Source organism: Labeo rohita, chromosome 5, assembly GCF_022985175.1.
Source record: "Labeo rohita strain BAU-BD-2019 chromosome 5, IGBB_LRoh.1.0, whole genome shotgun sequence".
Classification (NCBI taxonomy): domain Eukaryota; kingdom Metazoa; phylum Chordata; class Actinopteri; order Cypriniformes; family Cyprinidae; genus Labeo; species Labeo rohita.
The window spans coordinates 21,140,758-21,164,248 of NC_066873.1; the positions used below are offsets into that span (position 1 = coordinate 21,140,758).

Sequence of the window (23,491 nt, forward strand, 5' to 3'; positions counted from 1 at the left end):
ACATATTATAGCTTTTGATGGTTTGTACAGGCCGGTGCTGTGCCTAAAGCATGTTTTTGGTTTTTTGTGACACTGAAAAGCATCTCAAAAAGGTTAGCCAAGGAAAATGTGGAGCCATCTACAGATATAATATTGTTACTGCTGCATTTAAAATCTATTGTAGATTATACTCACTGTGGTCCAATGTGACTGCTCATTTCTTTTTCCCAGATGCCAAGTCAACCTTCAGGTTAATAAATATTTAATTTTTTATTTTCTTAAGAAAATGTAAGAAAACAGGAAGTATGGAACAATACATGAGATCAGCGGTCTCAGAGTTTCAGTGCTCTCTGGCTGTAAGCTGGCAGTTATTTTAGTAGTACATTATCATTATGAGATTTAAATACACAAAGCTTTCTTATGATCAGTACTTACCACAGCAAGATTCAAATCAGTAAATTGCAAGCCTTTGCAAATGTAATTATTTAAACATAAGCTAATACTGTATCTGCATTTGTGCACATTTTGTTTTTTTCCTTTCTGAGGTGCCTGTAGGACTACTGCCACAAATCAACAGGCACTTCATTTAAAAATTGTTTTTCAGCATTTGATATGTAATGAAACTAATGTAAGCTTCTGAAAGCACTGAACTTGTTCACTGAGTTATTTGCTGGCAAATGTGTGGAGAAAGCAGTTTCCTTAGTGTTTTGTTTTTGTTTACACCCCTTTAACTCCTATTTTGCACTACTGCCCCTTGCCAGTCAATCACTGTTACTTGAACAGTCAGCTGTAAATCTGATTCTGTTCACTTTGGTTCAGCACTTCTCTTGTGTATGACAAGTGATTGCGAGCTGGAATAGAAACTTATTACTGTATAGGTTTTGTATTTTTCTATAACCAACTTTTAATGTTCACATTACTAGAGTTTGGCCTTTGAAATATATGAAAAATGTCACATTGCTTTATTTTGGACGACTGATGTCAAAATTATAATTTTCATGTAAAAATAGCATTAAATAGTTTTATGTATGCACTTGAGAAATGTCACTCGCTCTTTTTGTCTACAGAATATGATTTAAATAAAAGATTAGTTCAATGCTTTGCAATCATGTTCAGTTCTTGTAAAAAGTAATCTAACAAGCAATAATTTTAGATGGAACGTAACTTTTAAAGGAAATGGTTATTGTGTGTGTGTGTGTGTGTGTGTGTACTGATAATATATATATATATATATATATATATATATATATATATATATATATATATATATATATATACACATATCAATTAAAAATCTCAGAACAGTATAAGATTTTTAATGTTTTATAAAGAAGTCTCTTCCGCTCACCAAGCCTGCATTTATTTGATTCAAAGCAAAGTACAGCAAAAACAGTAAACATTTTAAATATTTTTACTATTTAAAATAACTGTTTTCTATTTGAATATATTTTGTATGTAAATGTAATTTATTCCTGTGATTTCAAAGCTGAATTTTTAGCAGCATTACTCCAGTCACATGATCCTTCACAAATCATTCTAATATTCTGATTTGCTGCTCAAAAAACATTTATTATTATTATTATTATTATTATTATTATTATTATTATTATTATGTTGAAACCAGCTGAGTAGAATTTTTTTCTAGTTTCTTTGATGAATAGAAAGTTCAGAAGAACAGCATTTATCTAAAATAGAAATATTTTGTAACATTATAAATGTGTTTATATAATTTCTTAGTACTGACTTTAAGTTTAGCTCCAACCCTAAAAAAATACTAACCTGTATTCTGAATACCTTGATTAGCTTGTTCAGGTGTGTTTGATTAGGGTTGGAGCTAAACTCTGCAGGGACACCGGCCCTCCATGATCACTACACCCCTGGTATAGTGTATAATGTTAGAATTTTTTTTTATTTCAGATAAATGCTGATCTTTGGATCTTTCTAGTCATCAAAGAATCCTGAAAAAAAATGTACTCAACTTTTAAATACTGATAATAATAATATTTATTTATTTTGATATTTTATACGATTGTTATTCTTTGTCTTAATTATCTTGAAAGTGCACATTCATAGAAAATCAAAATAGCACAAGCACAACTTAACCTAATATATATATATATATGTATGTATATATATATATATATATATATATATGTATGTATGTATGTATGTATGTATGTATGTATATATACATATGCAAAATCTTTAAATAAATACTTAAATATATTTATGGCACCACCTGAGGTCTGTCACAAAATCTAGTGTGGTAATCAGCTCTTCAGGTATTGAGATATTCTTCTAGTTTATTTATTTCATTTTATTTTATTATTATTATTTTTTTAGTTAGTTAAAGATGTAGTAATTTCTGTCATTTTGCTGTGTTTTTGTCATTTGTGTTCGTTTATTTATTTATTGTATACAATTTGTATTTATTTAATTTTATTTTATTTTCCTTTTATTTATTTTGCTACATCGAGTTAAAATAAATGAAAATGATAAATGTTGCTATGGCACCTAGCTGATTTTTAAATAGTTTAAATAGTAACCAAAATAGTTTCAATGGTTTTGGTTGTAGTTAACTATAATAACCCTGGTGCTCCTAAAGCGCCAGTGATGCTCAAAAACGCTATCTCGGTATGTATCTCACCAGGTTTAGAGACCCAAGCTGAGTGTCGAGATGCCACATCCACTGCTGTTCTCGTCACGGCTGGTCGCCATATTAAACCTGACGGCATCAGCGACGCTCCGCGGTAGGAATCGCGAGGGGCCCCTCTCCCAAACAAATCCCGATTTACACCTTCATTTCTATTATTTACCACGGGAATCATTTATGCATCGGACTGAATAAGCCAGTCTGTTCTCAGACAGGAGTTGTCTGGGAAGGAGGTTTAGTTTTAGTGTGTCTGAGAGATGAGTACTTTGACCCAGCGGAGCTCCGGCCTGGTGCAAAGACGCACCGAGGCATCGCGCAGCGCTGCAGCCGCCGACAGAGACCGCGGATCCGGCGACGAGGACTACGAGCCCCGCCGCGGAGACGAGCAGGACGACGATGACAGCGGTGATTCGAAGGAAACCAGACTGACCCTGATGGAAGAAGTACTGCTGCTGGGCTTGAAAGACCGCGAGGTTGTTGTTGTTTTGCTTTATTTTGTTGGTAGTTGTCTGTAGTCGATGTTTAGCCCTTTACCTCTCATCTTCCCTCACTATAATCACCATTAGAGTTGATATTTGAGCTCTTTAAAGAAAGGAGGAGCTGGAAACAATATGGTTGTTCTTATTTTATCCCGTTTGTTTTTAATTTGCTGACGTTTTGAGTTAAAGTCAGCTACATGTTTGCTGTGATGCAGTGTAACGTAGCTTTTAGCTTGCTTTTAGCCTTGAACTGCATTATAAGTTGTACTCTGGCCCACCAGACTGTCACAACAAATAATAGTTTATTGAACATATAGTTTAAAAAAAACAGAGCTATACAAATATAGCCTGTTTCATGTAGCATATGGTAAGCAGTGTGACATTGGGATGCTATGACATTATCATTATATCATTATCATGACTATATATATATATATATATATATATATATATATATATATATATAAATCTATAGTTAAAAGATGCATGTATGTAGTTAAAATGCATTCGTCCCCCACTGGGACCCCTGGCCTTGTCACATTTCACCCACATTCACATTTTTAAGATGTAACTCCAGATTGTAAATCCAGTCATAACAAGAACCGTTTTGGGACAAATCCAAATAAGACCTTTTTTGTAGTTCGCACAAAGCAGTGGTTCTCCTTCCTAAGTGTCTGTCTTATCTGAAACACAGGTCTTGAAACCTCAAATAAAATTAAATGAGTTTAAAAAGGAAGATATGCAGTATGTTCAGTGCTGGGGTCATCCAGAACCAGGATTGAGAACCAATGCTTTGTGTCAAATCATCGGCCATGTTCGGAATAGCATGCCATTCTTGCTATTTCTGCAGTATGTGTAGTATAAACATCAATGCACAGTATGCATTTTTTCAGTATGCTTAGAATACCCAACACTGCTACACTTGAAAAAATGCACAGTATACATGAGAGCTTACTGCGTGAAATGCTGTATTGCATGATGCAATGCACTCAACTTCCAACTTCGCAATTTCCAGTGTGATGTCTTTTGTTTTGTTTTTTTCCCCAATTATTTGTTTGGACTGCCAAATGCTAGGATCTTTTGACTCAAAATTGGGTTATGTGCAAAAAAAAAGCAAAAAAGATTATAATTAAGATAATGACATAATGCTGTAATGTGAGGAGGTCATGTGATAACAATGCAACAATAATGCCTTCCAAGTATACAGTGCAGTAGTAAGCTAGTGTTCCATTCTGATCATAACCATTCATTATAGAATATCACCAACATGGAGGATCTGTTTGAAAAGTAAAATACATGGGTCATTTATAGGTAATTATTATTATCTCCCCAAATCTGTGTAGAACACTTACTGATGCCACAATGATCGAACACTAGAAGATTGAGGGAATTAACTAATGTGACTGCCTGAAGGGAAAGAGGCCTAAAATGAGCCAGTTTGGCTGTGAGGTGTCTGCTGTAGTTGTGTTGACTGACCCTTAATTAAAGTTTATAGTAGGTAGTGAATTGTACCTACCTCATTGTCTGGCCTTTGTAGTTACATTTTGGTCAAGGCGGCATTCAGCAGGGCAGTGTTACTGAAGACACGTCTCTTTATAGCCCATTCATGTCAAATTACTGTCTGCTTTCAGTTACACTCTCAACAGCAATGGCTTTTCAGTACTATTCAAAATGAATTGTAGCTTACAGAAAAATGGCCAGATTTAAAGTGTTTTCCTTGGCTGGTATGTATTGGGTCCTGGTTCTTTGCCACAGACCTCAAATAGTGGCTTTCTGGTTGTGTCAAAGTATCAGGTTGAGGAGTTCAACAGATTCAGGAGACACTATTTGTCAAATAAATTTGAAGAATGCTAGATTTATATAGTTTCTTTCCTTGTTGTCATGTTTAGATGTTTATGATCTGTTCAGCATCTTGTTTGATCATGGAAGTGTCATACTGCTGTACTGTTTGTTGGTGGTAGATAACTTTCCATTTATTTTTAACAACCATGCACCATCTTGCACAAGAACATTAATACAGAAGGTCTTTAATCCTGGGTTTTACATCCCTGGCATTTTCAGTCATTGAATATCACGTAGAGCCTCATACAGAGGCCTCAGTCAAGATTTGCTTATCTGCATGGAAAGCAGCAGGATAAATGGCTTAACTTAACATGTCCCAGTACTACAGTTTGCTCATGCTTATGGTTGGCACAAAATTTACAGAAACATTGTCAACACTTTAAAATCTGGCAATTGGTTCTGTTGCTTGATTGGGAGAATCTTAGGGTGTATTCACTCCAGGAAGTCTGCTAATTCACTTGCTTTGGTCCAGACCAAATACAAAGTTGATTTTTTTTTTTTTTTTTTTTTTTTTTTTTTTTCTTTGTTTTTCTTCTTCTTCTTGTGTGGTTTGCTTTCACACTGCCCTTTTTGCAAGTAAACAAGAAACTGTAAACAAAACCACAAGTGTGCTTAAGGTCATCCAAACTCAGTCGTACCAGAGTTTGTTTGGAACCTGGACTGAGACCACCTGTTCGACTGGGTCTCGATACGGTTGTTTGGTCCGCACCCAAGTGCAATTGCTGTCTTCACACCTGCCCAAAAGATCTGCACCAAGGGGGAAACAAACTTGAGTTTGATTCATTCGAATCAAACAAGACAGGTGTGAATACACCCTTACAGAACCTGTTAGAACCATGTAGATCATATTTTACCCCAAAATTGAAAGAAAGAAAGAAAGAGAAGAGATTGTGCTTTATTTTCATGAAAGTAATGCCACGTTACTGTATTTAGGTGATGTGAGTATAGAGAGTAAATGTGCATAATTATGAGCAGCAAATGCCAAACCATAATTTTAAACTTGGAGGGTGTAAAAGTTGGTAATTAATATTACGCAGTACATTTTTGTGTAATTGCACTGCAACAAGGACACGGTCTGGGTCATGTCACCTGGACACCTTGACATATATCCAATCTCATTAAACCAACAAAAAAAGATGAGCTCTCATAAGATGACATTAAGCATCGATCTACTGTTAAGTAAATAAGAGCCTCTATTTTGCATGTGGTTCATCTCCTCCAGCAGTTCTGACTTTGCCATGTTTAAATCCAGCTGCATTTGCCTACTGAGCCATTTTGGTGATTGTCTGCCTGTGAGTTCTTAAGCTGTTGTCAGAGCTCGAGTATCTAGTTTACTCCCATGGCAGAGGACTTGCCCACAATGTCAACAAGAAAATTATGACAGACTTTGGTGAGCTTGAATGCTGTGTTCTTCAAAGCTAAAAACACTTTTAATAAGTATATTCATTCATTTTAATAGCTTGTTTTTTGAAAGGCATTTTTTTTTCTCTTGCCTGCATCAAGGCTGCATTTATTTGATTAGGAATATTTTAATTTGGTGCTAAAGAAACGTGTTATTAACAGTGCTGAAAACAGTTGTGCTGCTTAAAGGATTAATTCACTCCCAAATTAATAATTCCTGATGATTTACACACTCCTGTGTCATATAATATGTTCATGTCTTTCTTCAGTCAAAAAAAAGGTTTTTGAGGAAAACAGGATATTTTTTTTCCATATAGTGAACTTCAATGGGGATCAATGGGTTGAAGGTCCAAATTGCAGTTTCAGTGTTGCTTCAAAGGGCACAAAAGGCTTTAAAAAAAATAAACATTTCTGTACTTTTTAACTGCAAGTGCTCATCTTGCACTACTTAATCACATTTGAAAGGTCACGCGTCATTAGTTCTTCATCTGTGTAGGATAGGGCGATAAACTCCATCTCATTTTCTCCTCCAACTTCAATCCGACATTGTTGTTTTATCTTTGTGTGTGTGTTTGACTTTCTTTGCATATTTGCTTTGTAAACACTGAGTTGGTACTTCTGCCTACATCACGTGTGACCGTTCCAATGTGGCAACGTAATGCATGAAATTGAAATGGCAGAGCTAGTGCAAGGTGAGCATTTGTGTTAAAAAGTACGTATTTTTGATTGATTGATTTATTTTAGAAAATGACACATTCTTTCATGAGGTAAGACCCTTATTCCTCAGCTGAGATCATGTAGAGCCCTTTGAAGCTGCACTGAAACTGCAGTTTGGACCTTCAACCCACTGATCCCTATTGGAGTCCACCATATAGAGAAAAATCCTGGAAAGTTTTCCTTAAAAACGTTAATTACTTTTTGACTGAAGAAAGAAAGACATGGGGGTGAGTAAATGATCAGAAAATCCTGAGAAAGCAGCTTTGACATTTAATGGTGATTTTAAGTTCTGTTGGGGAAAAAGAGTTGAGTTGTGGTTGGGTAAATGACCATTTTATTTTGAGTTATCTGAAATAAATGCGATTTGATTTGGCAGTAAAATGTATTTTCTTTTTTTAAATTAGTTTAAAACCTAATAACTTTTTGTGCATTCAAAATCCACATGCTTCCTGTATTTAAATGAGCATGACAATGCAAGATGAGCTGCCATGATACAGGTCAATGATAAAACATTGTGCTTCTATCTCTCTGGGCTTTTGCATGTGCTCCACTTCACGTGTGGAGCGTGGCCTGTGTTGCCAGTGCCTTGAAAGAGGCCTGTTGTTTCCCAATAGTGTCCTCTGGGACAGGAGACTGGACCTTCACAAAGCAGGCCTTGTTAGTACTGGAGAGATCCATTGCTCACTTTATCCAGTGCTAACCATGACACTGCAAACTAAAGTCATCATGAATATGCCTGAGAGTTGGGCAAAATTCACAATTTTAATTCATGAATTCAGTTCAGGCTACACACACCCCACAGGAATAACAGAAAGAGAAATGTTCTGAATTACAAAATGCAGTAGTTACACAAATATGTATTAGTCCAACACAAATTGTGTGACAAAACACATTATTATCATCATTATTAATAATATTATTTTGCCTATTTATGACTTTATTTATTAGTTTGTAGAATATGTTTTTACCTCAACTAATTAGACAAACTAAGTTACCTAGAGTTTTAAAGGAGAAGTTCATTTCTAGAACAAAAATGTACAGATAATTTATTCACCCCATTGTCATCCAAGATGTTCATGTCTTTCTTACTTCAGTCGTCAAGGAATTGTTTTTTTGTGGAAAACATTTCAGGATTTTTCTCCATATAGCGGACTTCAATGGTGACCGCAAGTTTGAACTTCCAAAATGCAGTTTCAAAGGGCTCTAAAAGATCCCAGCCGAGAAAGAAGGGTCTTATCTAGTGAAACGATCAGTTATTTTCTAAAATAATTTTTACAGTTTATATACTTTTTAACCGCGAATGCTCGTCTTGTCGAAAAACTCCCATCTCATTTTCTCCTCCAACTGCAAAATTGTGCTACATCGCTGCAGAAGTACCGACCCAGTGTTTACAAAGTGAACATGCAAAGAAGGTTAAACGCTCTTTACAAAAAAAGGTTAAACAGTGATGTAGGATGATTTTGAAGTTGGAGAAGAAAATGAGATGTGTTTTTTTTTTTTTTTTTTTGGACATACCCTAACTGCCATGAATCGGAATACACAGAGTACAAGCAGAGCTGGACAAGAATAGCATTTGAGGTTAAAAAGTATATAAATTGTAATTAAAAAAATAATAATAATAAAATAACAGATCGTTTCATTAGTTAAGACCCTTCTTCCTTGGCTGGGATCGTTTAGAGCCCTTTGAAACTGCATTTAAACTGCATTTTGGAGGTTCAAATTCAGGGGCACCATAGAAGTCCACTATATGGAGACAAGTCTTTAAATGTTTTCCTCAGTAAACATAATTTCTTTAGTCATAAAGAAATTAAGACATGAACATTTTGAATGACAAGGGGGTGAATAAATTATCTGTAAGTTTTTGTTCTGGAAGTGAACTTCTCCTTTAACAGCCATCCATTTTATCTCTGTAGTTTTGTTATAAAGCACATATTTATGTAGGTGGCATTTCAAACTTTGATTATTAATGTATGCATATGTGTACACTGCCCTCCAAAAGTTTGGAAACACCCCTGGCAAAGTGTGGTTTTGGACGATATCAGCATAAATCCTTAGCATTTTTTGGTGCAAATACATTAAAGTAACTTAACAATATTATTGAAGACCAGCAAATTTTCATTACATAATAATCTCAATATATAGATGTCAAAGTCAGACATGCCCCTTTGCCAGCTGTGAGGCCAGGTTACTGGTTTAAACGTGGCCCAGGTTTTTAAAAGATTTTTGGGTCAGCACACCTTAATAGCTTCAACAATTGATTGCCAATTAAATTTAGGATACAATGAATTTAGGCCCAGATTATGCAGAGCTGTAATGGCTGCTATTGGTAGATATTTTGATGAATTGAAAATGTAGGTTTTTTCTATGTGTAAACTGTTTATGTAATAAAATATGTTTTCGTAGTTTGTGTTGTCATTTATCAGTGCAAAATTATCACAAATTAAAAAGGATTCATGCCAATATTGTCCAAAACCCTACTTTTCTAGGGCGTTTACAGACTTTTGGAGAGCAGTGTATCTACCCCATATGTGTCGCTTTTTTGGGGGTGGCGTTTGTTTTTTGGGTTGTGTGATCTGTTGGTCTTAACACAAAATGACTGAAGTCTATATTAGCAGCGTTTATCATTTTGAGCCATCCGTAAGCTGTGTTTGAACATTTTTCTATGTTCACAAAACATTTGGAAGTTTTAGTTACACTCAACTCTGCTGGGGCATGTATACTGACTTTCTTCATTTTGTTTTTGTGCAAGGGCTACACCTCCTTCTGGAATGACTGCATTTCATCAGGCCTGCGGGGCTGCATGCTCATTGAGCTGGCCTTACGGGGAAGACTGCAGCTGGAGGCCTGTGGCATGAGGAGGAAAAGCCTACTTGCCCGGAAGGTAAGACAAACCGTTCAGTGCTCTGGAAAAAGATCATGTGATAGGAAGAGGCTTCCTGTTTTGTATCCCCCCCTTCAGAACTAAAAGCATTTAAAGGGATAGTTCACCAAAAATAAAAATGTTGTCATCATTTACTCTCCCTCATGTCATTCCAAACCTTTTTGAGTTTCATTCCTCAGTAGAACATTAAAAAAAAAGACATTTTCTACACAGCAACATTACAACGGCTATACTGATGGTAGAGGTTTCTACAAACGCATAACTGGACTGAACAAATTTAGAAGATATATTCTTTATGTGCTTGTAAAATTTAGCACTCTTGTGTCAGTCCATTTACAATTGCGTAGGACACTTTCTACCACAAGAGGGCGCTCTTTGATATTAATTGTGTGTCAGGAGGCCACTTTTTGCGGTTGGTGTTGGCTGTTGTAAGTGAGAACTTTTATTATTAAACGGAGTTCAGATTTATCCCTGGAAAATGCATTACATTTAATGTATGAGGTAAAACTCTTTGGTCTTCAGTTGAAGTAGTTCATCTCCTTCACATGATTTTATCCTCTTGAGTTCACAGCCTTGATGTAAGTGGTGCTTTGTGCATTAGGGTGTTTTAATGAGATCAGTGACATTTTTCTTGTCTTTTTTTTTCAGGTTATATGTAAGTCTGATGCGCCAACGGGGGATGTGCTGTTGGATGAGGCTCTGAAACACATAAAAGACACTCAACCGCCCGAAACCGTGCAGAGCTGGATAGAGTTACTCAGTGGTGAGTTTTGCACAGATCATTTGAGTTCCTCAAGTTTGAAATTATTTATTCTGATCGCCTCAGTACCTTATTTTTAATGTATTTTAAAATGTAATTTATTTCTGCGATGGCAAAGTTAAATTTTCTTCAGTGTCCAAACTTTTAAATGGTGGTGTAATTCAGGGCTCTACACTTTCTTTTCACTTATGCTCCTAACTTAAAAAAAAAAAATCAAATCTGATCAAAAATTCGCCTTCCTATTATGAGGTGATATTTGGTTGCTTAAAGTAATTTACAGAGGAATTTTGTTTTTACCTTTGTAATGGCATTTTTCTAACTTTATTAAAAGTGTGTCATCTTTTATATCAAATTTCTAATTAAAACAACAGAATAAGAGTAAGAATAAGTTACCAATCAAATGAAATCAGTATTAACAAAATTAATTTGTGCTACAGAGGTGGCACAGAAGAACTCAAAAGTGGCTTGTAGGTGTATTTTCATGTTTAATAAGGCTCAGAGGTGGCACGAGTGCAGTCAAATTCATAAATTCATGTTGGGATTAATCTTTTAAATATAAAATTTTGAATATAGAAATATTAGATGATTTAAATAACTGAAAAGATACTTTAAAATTAAATTAAAACTGCCAGTAGGTGGTAGCAAGTTACTGATTTAATTACTGAATCATTCACTCATTTGATTTGTTCGAACAGCTGATTCATTCATAAATAAAGCAAGTGACTGACTTTATGAATGGGCAATTGAATCATTGACTCACTAGATTAGTTTAAAAACGCACGTTCATTCATAAACGAAACACCGCTGTGTTTGAATGGAAGTGCGCAGCGGCTCGGTTGTGACTTGTTTCAAACTATTTTTGATGATGAAATGGAGCAAAATCAGGGAATAGTGTTATAGTCAAACAATGCAAGTCACTTAATATTAATTTCTTGTTCGTTTAACTCTTGTATTAAATCAATATCTCATTTACAAACTCCCTTAAAAATCACTAAAAGCCGTCACTCATCTTAGTTCATCGCGATCTCACAAAGTTACATTATCAACGAAGCTCTCTACACTGCACAATGAATCTCTTATTTACACTCGCTCTGTGCTTAATGTAAGGATTTGTGAGATATCTCTGTGATGCATTACTCAACGTTGCAAAAACTTAGTCATTTTAACCATTGCTACATTCTAAATGTACTGTGCCTGCTGCACATAAAAATACTGGATCCAGACTTGCTTTGGTCCAATTTTTGAATGATTTTGAATGAGATTTCTGGTGCTGTGAGCTCAGTTGGAAATGTCTCAGTATGGAGAGCCAAAGGGTCAAAGGGTGAGATCAAAGCGTCTGAGAGAAGGAGCTGCCGTCCTCGTTTAGAGAGTGTATAAAATGTGCTCAGAATTAGATCAGAGCCATAAATTACTGCAGGATGATGACTAGCAAATGCTCTACCACTGTCTGCTTTGATCCTGAGATATCTGTGCTTCTCTGCTTCAGCACAGGGGACGATCAACTGAGGTTGTGAAAGACTGCAAGCTGCTAAAATCTTGAAGAAAACGGATGAAAACTATTAATAATGTAATACTCCTGTAGGAGCAGCTATCAGTAAATGGGACTACACTAAAAACTACTAGCATAGTGAACACTATCTCAAAATGAACGCCCATACTGTAAGTTATAAAGTTAGTTCATGTGCATTTTATTTTACTTTTTTTTTTTTTTGTTTTTTACATTTTATTTTATTTTTAGGCATAGCGATTTAAAATTATTATATTGGCCAATTATCAGTTATTTCTAAATCTTTTCTAACTTACTGATAGCAACTAGATATTTAATAATATTTAATAATTCTAACTATTTTATTAATTTTTTTTTTGTTTTATTTTATTTTTAGGCATAGGAATTTGGAATTATTATATTGGCCAATTATCAGTTATCTGTCATAATTTGAATCTGCTAGCCTATTGATATCAACTAGATATTTAATAATTGTGCAACCCTTAATTTATGATTCTAACTATTTTTATTTTATTTTATTTTATTTTTAGGCATAGCAATGTAAAATTATTAGTTATCTGCCATAATTTAAACCTGCTAGCTTATTAATATTAACTAGATATTCCTGTATTTCACAAAAAGGGACAGTGAACATTAATCAACATTCACCAATGTAAATGTACCCAAATTAGCCCGAAGTTTTACTTGGTAATTGTGCAGCCCTTAAGTTGTTATTATAATTATTTTATTTATTTGTTGATTGTAATAAATATGCATTTATTACTGGTTCATTCCAGCTGTCTAGTCTATTACACGAAATAGAAAAAGCTATTTTCAAGAACAGCTGGGCCTATTTCAAGGAATGCACTCATATCTTTCTTTTGACCTTTACCTTGTTCTTCTATCACATGAATGGTTATGAAATATTCTTTTATTTGAAACTAATGATTTAAATGTAGGCAACAACCACAAAAGATGCATTCAGGCCTCATTTGTTCAGTTCAATCTCTGTCCTTCACAGTGAAATGTCAGAAATATGCAGCCCTCATGGGAGCTGTACATCCTATGCCTGACTTTTTAACAGTTGTTCTGGTGCTTTTCTGTCAGTTTTTTTATTTTCTTGATACTTTTTAGCAATTTATGTGGGTAAAAAAATCATCGTACATCACATCTTCGGGAAAGAAAACCTTATTATACAGTCTACAGTCACAAATTGTGTCTATGACTATCCCTGTCCTTGTCAAATAAAGTGAATGTCAGTTTGTTTGGTGCTGAAAGTGCTTGTCTTTTGCAGGTGAGACATGGAACCCATTGAAGCTTCACTATCAGCTGCGTAATGTCCGAGAGCGCCTGGCTAAGAACCTCGTAGAGAAGGGCGTCCTCACTACCGAAAAACAAAACTTTCTTCTGTTCGACATGACTACACACCCGCTTACCAATAATAATATTAAGCAGCGCCTTATTAAGAAGGTGCAGGAGGCCGTGCTGGACAAGTGGGTGAACGACCCTCACCGAATGGACAAGCGTCTTCTGGCCCTTATATTCCTCGCCCATTCCTCCGACGTACTAGAGAACGCGTTCGCCCCGCTGCTGGATGACCAGTACGATCTGGCCATGAAGAGAGTACGGCAACTGCTGGACCTGGAGCCTGAGGGCGAGAGCATGAAGAATAACACCAATGAGCTGCTGTGGGCTGTGGTGGCTGCCTTCACCAAATGAAGCAGGTTCAGTTCTAATGGACGTGTGTTTAAATGTAAAACGGTCGGACTGGTAAAATCAGCTTTGAGAATTGACCTGGTGTGTCAAAATGGAGTCTCTGTTTTTTTTCCTTGTAGATATTCCTTCCTCACTACTCTCTCGAAAAGATCTATGATTGGGTTTCTCTTTTGTTTAATAAGGGGACCAGTTTATTTTGTCCTTCCTGAATCGTTTATTCAGTTGAATGCAGTTGGGTACCTTGTAACTATAGACTGTTGGAACATTTACCATTTGCATTGCCACAGAAAATGGCTTCTTTTCATGACTAAACATCTGTGTTGGGTACCTAATAAATTTTACAATCAGAAAATTAGGCAAGGATTAATTTTTTTTCTATTGTTTTGTCATCAGTTTCATGCATTTAATTGGAATTGATTCATCTGCATGTGGTACATGAAAAATAAAGTTCCCTGCAGTGTACCATAATTTTTTAAAACTTGTTTTCATACTAATAGTGGAGCTTGGAAAAAAACCAAAAAGGTTATCAAGGATGAAATCCTGTTGTGATAACAGGTTAGTAGTTTGTGGCAAGTGCGTCACATACACTACTGAAACAGAAGAATCAAACAGCATTTTAATTGCTAGTCAATGCAAATTTAACGAAGGGTAACAAAGTTAAAGCTGTTAGAGGACCTGTCTAATATTTACTGGGTGTATGAGCAATTTCTGTTTTGTTTTTTGTTTTTGTTTGTTTGTTTGTTTGTTTGTTTGTTTGTTTTAACCGCTAATTACCATTACCTCCGATTCTATCCATAAACACCCCACACCTTCACACTCTACCTCTTCACACATTTATAGTGGTGATTCCTTATGAGAATTCTGGTGTTACTTAGAGCAGAGGTCGCGTTAACCTAAAATTGTCTGTCAATGACGGATTTTTTTTTGTTTGTTTGTTTTGTTTTAATTATCTAATCTTTAGGCCGTCCGTCACTTTGACAACTTACACCGTGTCTACACTGGACGCGACAGTTGTCGCGCCGCAACAGATAAAGGGGCCGTTCACATATCGCGTCTTTTGCACGCTCAAGTTCGCTATTTCAAATGTAGACGCGCGGCAGGCGCGCGCATCGAGTTGAAAAAATTTCAACTTTTCAGAATGTGCAATCTACAGAAAAATCGGCGCGCCTAGCGTTTTTAGGCGCGATATGTGAACGGCCCCTATGGCGTCCTTTGCGCGCTCAAGTTCGCTATTTCAAATGTAGACGCGCGGCAGCCGCGCTCATAACGGAAGCGACGCGGTGCGACGCACTCGGTTTTTTTCAGGCGCGACCACGCCGCATCGAGTTGAAAAAAATCTCAGCTTTTCAGAATGCCGCAAGCACACCGCGGGTCATGCATACAGAGCGCTTGGGAAAGCAGGAAAAATCGGCGCGCCTAGCGTTTTCACGCGTTTTTAGGCGCGATATGTGAACGGCCCCTATGGCGTCTTTTGCGCGCTCAAGTTCGCCATTTCAAATGTAGACGCGCGGCAGCCGCACTCATAACGGAAGCGACGCGGTCGCGACGCGGTCGCGACGCGCTTGTTTATTCCAGGCTCGTCCGCGCCGCGTCGAGATAAAAACATCTCAACCTTTCCAGAATGCCGCAAGCGCACCGCGGATCATGTGACAAGAACCAACCAATTAGCTTAATCTTTTCCCGTAACAGCATTGTAACACAAAAGTAACACAAATTGCGATTTGTACTTGTATTTGTCACTATGCACTGTTCATTCATCAACTGAAAACAGCATTAACCAAAAGAACAATTGGGATTTATGAATGATATTGACTCATAAAAATGAGGATATATTAAAATCGCTGTAGCTACGGGTGTGGTATGGAACATGAAAAATTACGCAGTCTCATCTGTTCTCTGAAATAATTGCATACGCGTATATCGCGCTGTAGGTTCATAATTAAATAATTAAATGTGTTGTTATAATTAAAACATGAAAATTAAAAGGACGGGTAATAATAGATTATGACGGATTTTTACGACCCTGTCCGTCAAAATGACGAACAATGTTAAAGTCTAACGCAACCTCTGTTGAGATTATTTTAAAATGTCATTTTATGTGCCTGAGATTGGTTACAGATGCATAGCTCTCAAGGTGCAGTATGTACTGTAGCTCTTTGTGATGTGGCATTAATGGAGCTAGATTCAGAAATTGGTTGTAACTCGGTTCCTCTGAGGCCTCAGACCCCTTGAATACAACTACCAGAAACTAAATTTGAGGACGACAAGAGTTTAATTCTAAGAAATCGATGTCCAACCTGAAAATATGCGTATGTGTGGCATATAGCTTCACTTTCTTTAGATGTTTTTTCCACTGATAAATACAAGTTTGCAAAAGTCTTTAAGATTTTAAGGGACGTTTTATGGAGTTTTGAATGCCGTAAGATTTCCATTTCATGTGCTCTCACCTTTAAACAAGCATGGGATTAAATCATAATCTTCAAAAATGTGACTTTTATATGTAAGAGCAGATTCCTCCATTTTCTCGAGTCAGTATATTTTTGATAGAAATTTATTATCATTAGCTGATTGGCGATAGTATGGTAGGATGGATTGGCATTTTGTCACAATCTAGTTTAATCTGTATATAGTTTCTTATGTATTCATGCTGCATACCATATGAGCAAAACTCTGTCTCAGTCTTTATTTTGCCTGGCATGTGAACACTAGCACAAGCATGTCTTAATTTTGTTTTTTTTACACTATGATGATGTGTTGAGAAGGCCTTTGTTGAGTCATCATATTTCAATGTTTGTTTATTGTCATTCTGTTGATTTTTATTCAGTTTCATAGCAATAATTGAAAAATCAACATGCTTTTGTTTTGCTCTTCATTTCTTTCACAGTGATGGCAAATGCTTGCTTCACAATAGTTAACTGTATGTAGCGATGGTCTGGGAAATCCACCAATTGTTTAGATGCGTCGACTTAAGACATGGGGGATTTTTGAATTGTCAGAAAGAAGTGTCTCAGAGTAAAAGAAAATTTAAATCGTGTGTAGCTTTAGAATTCACTATAAAGGGACCCCAATGTATATACTTTCTTATTATCATGAAATAAACTATGGTCTTGAAAGTGCCTCAAACATCATCTGTTATTTATTGTTTGAAAAAGCAAGTGATGCTTTTTTTGTTGAACTACTTTTCTTTTTATTGCTTGCATATCTGAGACAAATTAAGACAAATGTAAAAATTGAACTCATCTACATACTATAAGTATGATTTTTGTACTAAAACAATTATTTGTCTTTTTAGAAGACGTGAGATTGATGGAAATTATTTTGTTTAGTCTGACATGGAGTGTTCACACTAAAAGCGAATGTAATTATTCATCTGAGTAGATTACATACAAAGTCACGTGAATATAGACAGAAATTCATGGCAGGCAATGCGAATGATGCGATTTGGGCAATGCAATTGCCACAAACGTGAAAATTCACGATTCATTGTCATTACACTCAGTCAGTGAAAAGCTTATTGATACGTCCAGTTGTATCAGAAATTGTCTTTTTTTATTATTGTTTTATGTTTTTATTTATGACCCTGGACCACAAAAATAGTCATAAGTAACATGGGTATTTGTAGCCATAGCCAACAATACATTGTATGGGTCAAAATTATCCATTTTTCTTTTATGCCAAAAATCAATAGAATATTAAGTAAAGATAATGTTCCATGAAGATGTTTTGTACACTTCGTACCATAAATATATCAAAACTTAATTTTTGATTAGTAATATGCATTGATAAGAACTTAATTTGGGCGACTTTAAAGGCAATTTTCTCAATATTTAGATTTTTTCTGCACCCTCAGATTCCAGATTTTCAAATAGTTGTATCTCGGCTAAATATTGTCCTATCCTTACAAACATCAAAGGAAAGCTTATTTATTCAGCTTTCAGGTGATGTATAAATCTCAATTTCATAAAATTTACCATTCTGACTGGTTTTGTGGTCCAGGGTCACATTTGTGCAAGTTGCGCAAAAAACATCCGGCTAGTAAACAAGAGCGATTAATGCCACACAAATATTTGCTTTGTGTTTGTTGTGTACAGACCAAAATGTAATTATTTGACTCAACTACATGCAAAGTCAATGCTACAGTCATGTGAAAAAGTTAGGACACCCTATTGAATTTCATGGTTTTGTGTATCAGGACATAATAAAAAATGATCTGGTCCTTGGCAGGTCTTAAAATTTGGAAAATAAATCCTCAGATAAACATCATCACATGACATATCACACTGTGTCATTATTTATTTAACAAAAATAAAGCCAAGAGGGAAAGGCCATGTGTGACAAACTTTGGACACCCTATGAGTCAATTGCCTGTAGATGCACTTTTAGCAGCAATAACTTGAAGCGTTAATTTTCTGTGTGACTTCATCAGTCTCTCACATCGTTCTGGAGGAATTTGGACCACTTTTCTTTTCAACGTTGCTCCAGTTTATTGAGGTTTGTGGTCATTTGCTTATGCACAGCTCTCACCACAGCATTTGAGTCAGGATGAGCTCTGGACTTGGACTGGGCTATTGCTACACCTTGATTCTTTTCTTTTCAGCAATTCTGTTGTAGATTTGCTGGTGTGCTTGGGATCATTGCCCTGTTGCATGACTCAATTTTGGCCCAACATTAGATGTCGGACAGATGCCCTCGCATTTGACTCTAGAATACTTCGATATACAGAGGAGTTCATGGCCAGCTCAATGACTGTGAGGTGCCCAGGTCCTGTGGCTACAAAACAAGCCCAAAATGATCAGCCCTCCTCCAGCATGCTTGTCCTTTGGTATGAGGTGTTTGTGCTGATATGCTCTTTAGGTTTTCACCAAACTTGGCGCTGTGCATTATGGCCAAACATCTCCACTTCGGTCTCGTCTGTTCAAAGGACATTATTCTAGAAAACTTGTGTTTTGTTCAGATGCAACTTTGCAGACCTAAACTGTGCTGCAGTGTTTTTTTTAGACAGAAGAGGCTTTCTTCTGCCAAGCCTTCCAAACATGCCATTTTTGTCCCATATTTTTCTAATGGTATTGTCATGAACTTTATCATTTAACATGTTAACTGAGGCCTGTAGAGTCTGAGGTGTAGTTCTTGGGTTGTCTGCCATTTCTCTGAGCTTTACACGGTCTGATCTGGGGGTGAATTTTCTGGGACGTCCACTCCTGGAAGAGAGGTGTCTGTTTTAAATGTCTTCTACTTGTGAATAAACTTCAAATTGTTTGAAAATGGCCATATTACTCTTCTCAGATAAATGGCAGCAACAATTGCTTCTCTAAGATGATTGCTGATGTCTTACCTCCTTGGCATTGTGTTAACACACACCTGAAGGCTCCAGACCAGCAAACTGCCAAAGCTTATGCTTTTATAGAGGCGCTCAGACTTGCCGATGATCAGTTAATCAAAGGTATTTGATTAGCAGCGCTTGACTGTTATTTACCCTCTTAATTCCAATGTTAAGAGTAAGGGTGTCCTAACTTTGTCACACATGGCTTTTCCATTTTGGCTTTATTTTTGTTCAGTAAATAATGACACGGCATAATTTATCATGTGTTGTTGTTCATCTGAGGTTTTATTTTTGAAATTTTAAGACCAGCCAGGGACCAGTTTTTTTTATGATGTCCTGATACAGAAAACCATGTAATTCAATAGGGTGTTCTAACTTTTTCACATGACTGTAAGATGTAAATTCAAGCTGGGTGACCTGATTGCCACGAAATGCATCCCTGCTGAAAAAAAAAACTGCTAAAACCAGCCTAGGCTGGTTGGATGGTCTTAGCTGGTTTAAGCTGGAAGTAGCTGGCTTAGATGGTCTGCCAGCCAGGCTGGTTTTAGCTGGTAAGTAGCCAAAACCCCTCTAAAACCAGCCTGCTGACCAGCTTTGACCAGCCAACCCAGCAGGCACTGGACGTCTATATAACGTAAGGTTGACGTTGGACATGATGTCGGACAGACGTTGCATTTTGGTTGAGAATGAAAATCGTGTTGACGTCAGTATTTGACGTCAATTTGACGCTGACTTAATGTTGGATTTTGGTTACACAACCTAAAAACAACAAAATATCAAGGTCAGCTGACATTGGTATTGGACATCAATTTAACGTTGACATTGAACATTGAATTTTGGTCAGCCGATGTCGCAACCAAAATTTAACCAAATATCAGCGTCTTATGACGTTGTGTGCCTGCTGGGAAAACTAGCCTGGTTGACCAGCTAAAACCAGCCAACCAACCTAGTAGGGCTGCACGATTAATCGCACGATGTCTTGAGGCGCGTTTAGTCAATGAAGCCGGTACATTGATTAGTAGTAAAGCGCCATCACGTGCGTTCAGTACACAGAGCAAGTAATACACAGAGCCGTAAAGCACTGACAAGCTACGCCAAATCGCGCGCAAAATCGAATTTGCTCCAGCTGAACGCACGTGATGGAGCTTTACTACTAATCAACGTACCGGCTTCATTGACTAAACGCGCCTCAAGACATCGTGCGATTAATCCTGCAGCCCTACAACCTAGGCTGGTTTTAGCTGTTTTTTTTTTCAGCAGCAATTATATTCATCAGATTTGTAGTTTTCTTTTAATTTCTCACATACCAAAGTCAATGCAAAGGCGATCATTTGTGCCAGGCGATGTAAATGACATGAATTGGGTGACGCAATTGCCGCCAAAAAATATTCATCAGATTTGTTGAAGTACTTTTCTTTTAATTTCTCATATATCTGAGACAAATTAAGATAAATGTCAAAATTGAACGCATCTACATATACTAGAAGTTAGATTTTTGTACTAAAACAATCATTTGTCTTTTTAGAAGACATGTAAAATGAATGTAAATTTAATTATTTGCGTGAGTAGATTACATACAAAGTCAATGCAAAGACGTGAATAGACAAATTCATGCCGGGCGATGCGAATTAAGCGACTGCAGCGAATGTGAAAATTTGCATGATTTGTTGTTGCCCAAGCCAATCAGCAAAGAACTTATTGACACGTCCGGTTGCATCAGTTAAAAGCAAATTTAATTATTCACACGAGTAGATTGCATACAAAGTCAATGCAAAGACGCAAATACACGTGAAGGCAGCAAAACAAAATTAACTTAAGCGGAAAATTATTATGAGGTGTTGTCATGAATATTCTCATTGCATCATCGCTCTAGATTGGTTGATATTCGTGTCACGCGAATAAAATCATCACGTAATGCTTTCTTCCATTTTCTGATACAACTGGACATGTCAAACGTGTCAATAAGTTTGCTGATTGGTTTGTGCGACAACGCGTCATGCGAATTTTCCGCTCGAGTTGAAAGTGTTCACAACAATCGCGTCGCCCGGCATGAATTCGCATCTATTTGCGTCTTTGCATTGACTTTGTATGTAATCTACTCATGCAAGTAATTAAATTCGCTTTTGGTGTGTGCACACCATAACGTGATGAGAATATTCCTTCGCTTTTGGTGTGCACACAGCAGAACTACTGTTCAAAAGTTTGCAGTTGGTAACATTTTTAAATGTGTTTGAAAGAAGTCTCATATTTTCACAGAGGTTGCGTTTGTTTGATCAAACATACATTAAAGACAGTAAGATTGTGAAATATTAGTACAATTTAAAATAAATGTTCTATTTCAACATACTCCAGTGATGCCAAAGTTTTCAGTGTCACATGATTCTTCAGAAACTATATTTTAATATGTGGGTTTGCTGAATCTAATAGACTGATGTGTCCTTGCTAGACAAAAAGTATTAATTTCTATTTTAAAAAAAAGTCTTATTCAATCTCAAACATGTGAACGGTGGTATAGATAAAGCAAACACAGCTACAATATGTCAGACTTGGTCTCGTTGTAGTGCGCATTTTCTGAAGTACGGAGATATTTACTTCTAAAGTTAAGCCTTAGGAGTTTGTCTGTTATACTATAGAGTAATTTCAAATACCAGACTCGTAAACTTATACAACCACTAATGAGCATTTCAGCTATTTAAATGAAGGTATGCTGGCTTCTAGATTGCTGACTATCCATGTGTATGTATAAATCATTGCTATAATGCTAGAAGACAAACCCCAGATCCGAAACGCTCATTAAGAATGAGTTGTGTTTACCCTGTTGTGAGTAAACGGTTTTATTCCACATTAGTCAGTGTAGAGGGTTTTTCTTACATCAGGGTTCTTATATTTACACACTTTACTTTTTTTGGTAATTTTATAGTCACTCCTCTCCCATAGCAGTGGATGTTTGTTTACAAACAATATAAGTGTTGAGTCTCTGGTCTATTCTTGTGCCTGGTCTGGTGTGCTGTCTGGTTCCTGCAGACGTTTGGCCATCTGGCCAGCTGTGGTAGAAGGTTGTATTGTGTCTGGCTGTGCAATAGCCTCACTGCATTAATATTTCAGCTGAGCTCATCTCTTAACGCTGAAAGAAAATGCTCAGCCAAAAGGTCAGGAGCGAGCGTAACACCTTCATCCTTCAATATGGTTGAAACATGTTGCTCTGGCATTGTCAATGATGACTCATAGTTATGTAAAATTCTGTCTTTTCCTTAAAGGGAAAGTGTTTGACGTGCTTATTCCCGTCGGGAAATGTTGAGGCTTGGAAGCATGTGGTTATGTTGACTTATCCAGCGTCTTTGCTGATTGAAAACACAGTCCGCCCTGTCAGCCGACAAGATTTTGTTATACTCTGTGACTTTCTCAGAATATTAACTAAGTAACTTCATGAAAATGTGGTCGATACGATTTATAGATAAGCAAGAAGTGCTTATAATAAAGTCAGCTGCAAATGTGATACCGGGTCCTGTTTGCATCACAGATAAGAATCTAAGTAATGTTGTGAAATATGTGTTGTGAGGATTAGATACACAGTAACCTCCTATCTGCTGTAACCAACCAACACCAGAAATATTTATAAATTGTTTATCTGTTTTGGCAAAGTTCTTATGGAGACCTTACAGTCCTGTGTTCAACTGCTTGATTGCAAAATGTCAGTTTTTATATCTAACAACAGATCAGAATACAATTTATAGCCCCCTTTACAGAAATTTGAGTTTAAACAGCATGTTGACATTAAGACACCAAAAATTATTATATTTACAATCATTCATGCAATCAATCAATGGATCAGTCAATACATTTTAACCTCTGAAACTTATTCAAACACCCTGGTATAACCATACATCCCTATAATCAGACTTGATGGTGACAGCATACATACTCTGGATTTAATTGAATATTCATATTCAAGCTGGATGATAAAAAGCACACACACATGCACAAAAGTATGATGGAATGGTTTTAACAAGCTTATAATTCTGGAACGGTTCAGTCTGAGCTGAGACATTAATCCAATTGAATATTTTTGGTATGACCTGATCATTGCTGCAAGCCAATGCTTTTTAATGGAGTGAATTTGTCTTGAAGAACTGAAATGTGGAAAGTTCATGCAGACATAACCAAGAAGTCTAGTTGCTACACTCTTAAAAATAAAGGTGCTATAAAAGGTTCTTCACAGCGATGCCATGGAAGAACCATTTTTGGTTCCACAAAGAA

The 23,491-nt window shown here is 36.5% G+C and overlaps 1 protein-coding gene across 1 annotated transcript; it reads left to right on the plus strand.

Annotated features, from left to right (window-relative positions):
- The first annotated feature begins 2,661 nt into the window (after positions 1-2,661).
- On the plus strand, positions 2,662-18,177 carry golph3a (golgi phosphoprotein 3a). The gene is made up of 4 exons (XM_051110667.1): positions 2,662-3,105; positions 9,821-9,952; positions 10,601-10,715; positions 13,493-18,177. The coding sequence occupies exons 1-4, from the start codon at positions 2,890-2,892 to the stop codon at positions 13,915-13,917; spliced, it is 888 nt and encodes a 295-aa protein (XP_050966624.1). The 5' UTR covers positions 2,662-2,889; the 3' UTR covers positions 13,918-18,177.
- Positions 18,178-23,491: the final 5,314 nt, after the last annotated feature.